The sequence below is a fragment of the Sinocyclocheilus anshuiensis genome, unplaced genomic scaffold (genome assembly GCF_001515605.1).
Source record: "Sinocyclocheilus anshuiensis isolate Anshui unplaced genomic scaffold, SAMN03320099.WGS_v1.1 scaffold407, whole genome shotgun sequence".
Lineage (NCBI taxonomy): Eukaryota > Metazoa > Chordata > Actinopteri > Cypriniformes > Cyprinidae > Sinocyclocheilus > Sinocyclocheilus anshuiensis.
The window spans coordinates 844,473-847,292 of NW_015552593.1; the positions used below are offsets into that span (position 1 = coordinate 844,473).

The window sequence follows — 2,820 nt, forward strand, 5'->3', positions numbered from 1 at the left end:
ACGAGAAAAGATGTCGTTTTAACGAGAAAACATCTCGTTATTACGAGAAAAGATGTCGTTTTAACGAGAAAAGATGTCGTTAAAAAGACATAACTGAGTGAAAAAAAAAATATGTGTGCGGCAGCAATGGGTCACCGTATGATTGAGCTCTATCCGAATAAAATTTTGATCAGATTGAAAACGCTGGTGTAGACCTGAAATAAACCGATAAGCAGAAAAAAATGAGCATGCAAATGCTTGAATCGGACTATATTATTCAAAAATACCTAACGTACATGTGTAGTGCCATGAATTGTAAGTTTACATGCATTTTACATCTTACAAACTTGCATATGTTTATTTACATCTCGCGTTTTAAGAACTTGTTGGTGGCTAAATATTTACTAAATATTTGCTAAAAAAAAGCTTTTATGACATATGTTAGCTTTCTTTTAAGACACGTCATCAAGGCAAAAACATTTATTAATTCCGATTTATGAAAAATTGTGCATGTAAAAGTACAGTCAGAATCAGAATTGCTCTTGCATATCCACCTTATTTTGAAATGTGGAAGTAAGATTTTCTGTGAATGTGTGAGACTTCAGATTCATTTGCCGCTGTAGGTAAATAACTAGAAGAATAACAAATGGTAAAACTATTTGCGCTACAAACCAGCGCATTCATGATAAGAAATAAGTTTGCAATATAAAGCAGCATAACGGCTGTTTTTGTACAGCTGAAATAACTGGAAGCCTCACACATTTAAGTTACACATTTTTATATGTTATAAAAAAGGTGGATAATAAAAAGTATTTTTATTTTAATTATTGTTCATATATATGTGGCATTGGGTTTAGGATTTGTGAAGATTTATAGCATGAATAAATATGGTCTTTTTTCCATAGGGCTGCTGACATTTCCAGATGGTTCCCATGGTGCTCCGCGAAATGAGGGAGTGTTTGAGAACAACAAGCTTCTGAAACGTGAAAAGTGTCAGGCTGTGGTGCAGAGAGCCAAGAACTCCGCATCCACTGCCCGCGGCCTCTCTGTATGACAAACTGACCTCAGTGAGAGCACCCCTAACTGCGGCTTTCAGATCAGGCAGTGTCACAAGTTAAGAAGTCAAAGCAGACTGTGGATCTGCATTCAGGGGTGATCTCTGCCTTCACCAAATAACAGAGCTCAAAAATATGAGAGACCCATCAGACCCTCAGGGATGGATGAAAGTGTTTCCATTCCACACACCTCTGTTTCTCTCACATTGTTGCTCTGCCTTGGTTTCCTCTGTGGCTTAAAAACATCACAAAATACTGTATGTTATGGAGGCATGGATAAACTCGAGTTACCATCGGAGGCATTGCAGGTACGGAAGCCTGGTCACGTGAAGATATTTTTGGTAACTATATGAAATTTGCCTTCGTGAGTCTGCGATTGTATCACTTACGTTTGACTGTATTGTTACTATTGTAACTGTCTGTTTGTTTGAATCAACATATTCTTTATTGCACATTTGCCTTAGTTATTGCATTAAAAGTCAATATTGCTGGATTAAAATCTTGTTACTGATATACAACAGCAGTGAGGGAATGTTTTCAGCAAGTTGTCTTAATTTGTTATTTATTTGTTAATTTCATTCATTTAAAATGAGTACATATAATTTACTAAAACATTATAGGATATTATGACACTCTGTAGTTGTATTTTTCTTGTACATTTATTGTATTTAAAAAGTATTGGGTCATTGGGCAGATATACATTCACTTCAGATTTTTGATGACTGATTTATGTGTGTTTACTTTATTTTCCAAACTGACTGCTAATGGTTCACTGTTCCCATCCTCCACAGTGTCAGACAGAAGCCTTAGTCACGATCATCTGATATATACTGACACCAAAAAGCATTTTGCACTATTTATTTGAGCAGAGAATCAAAAGACTGACATGAAATAAAAGTCAGAAAACACCACCTGATCTAAATTTGGTGCATCATTTTTTAATCATGCTTATTCTGTCATGATAACATTTTATGTTCTAATTTAGTGTATTTTAAAATTTAACTTATTTCTGTGAAAGCAAAGCTGAATTTTCAGCATCATTACTCCAGTCTTTAGTGTCACATGATCCTTCACAAATAATTCTAATATGCTGATTTGGTGCTTTAAAAACAATTCTTATCAATGCTGAAAACAGTTGTGCTGCTTAATATTTTTTAAAACACGCTGTTTTTCGGGCCTTTCTCTTTAAATGCAAATGAGCTGCATATTCTGGAAAAAGGATGCACCCCTTTTTCCAGAATAGAGCTGCGCCATTACAGCTCGGACCTGCTAAAAAACAGCTGTTTTGGTTCTGATTATCATGTTTATCGCGCTGAAATCAAGCGTTTTAAACCATATGAGTTTAAACTTCTGATATACGGTTCTGATATAGTGCACACATCCGAAGCACACGGAGAGAAAGCGGCTGTCACAGCATGTGAGTACTAAACTAAGTTCTCATTCACACACAAGTTTACGTTAAAAACACATGAGTTACAAAAAACAGTTGGTTATGTCTGTGAAGGTAAACAGCTGGGAAATAAATCGCTTATTTTAGATCTGTGTGGCAGCAGCAATATACATTCAATTAATCAATAAATCCACTGCTCTCTTGTCTCCTCTGAGGCTGGGACTCTAAACAGTGTTCTGTGCTCGTCTGTGCAGCCAAAGGCAGAACAGTTAGCATGTTTTGCTCACGTTCGCCGTGGCATTAGAACTAGTACACAGTTGTCGCTTGCGAAAACACAATAACGGCGCTGTGGGTGTAAACTTACAGATTAAGGGGCGGTAATATTATAATGAGATC

At 36.2% G+C, this 2,820-nt stretch overlaps 1 protein-coding gene across 2 annotated transcripts in view; it reads left to right on the top strand.

Annotated features, from left to right (window-relative positions):
• Window positions 1-1,926, top strand: part of morn4 (MORN repeat containing 4) — a 7,191-nt gene extending 5,265 nt beyond the window's left edge. For both annotated transcript variants that reach the window (XM_016456499.1, XM_016456498.1), the window contains 2 exons: window positions 885-1,375; window positions 1,826-1,926. In XM_016456499.1, coding sequence (XP_016311985.1) covers window positions 885-1,033 — 149 coding nt within the window. In that variant the 3' untranslated portion in view covers window positions 1,034-1,375; window positions 1,826-1,926. The remainder of the gene's footprint in view (window positions 1-884; window positions 1,376-1,825) is intronic.
• Window positions 1,927-2,820: the final 894 nt, after the last annotated feature.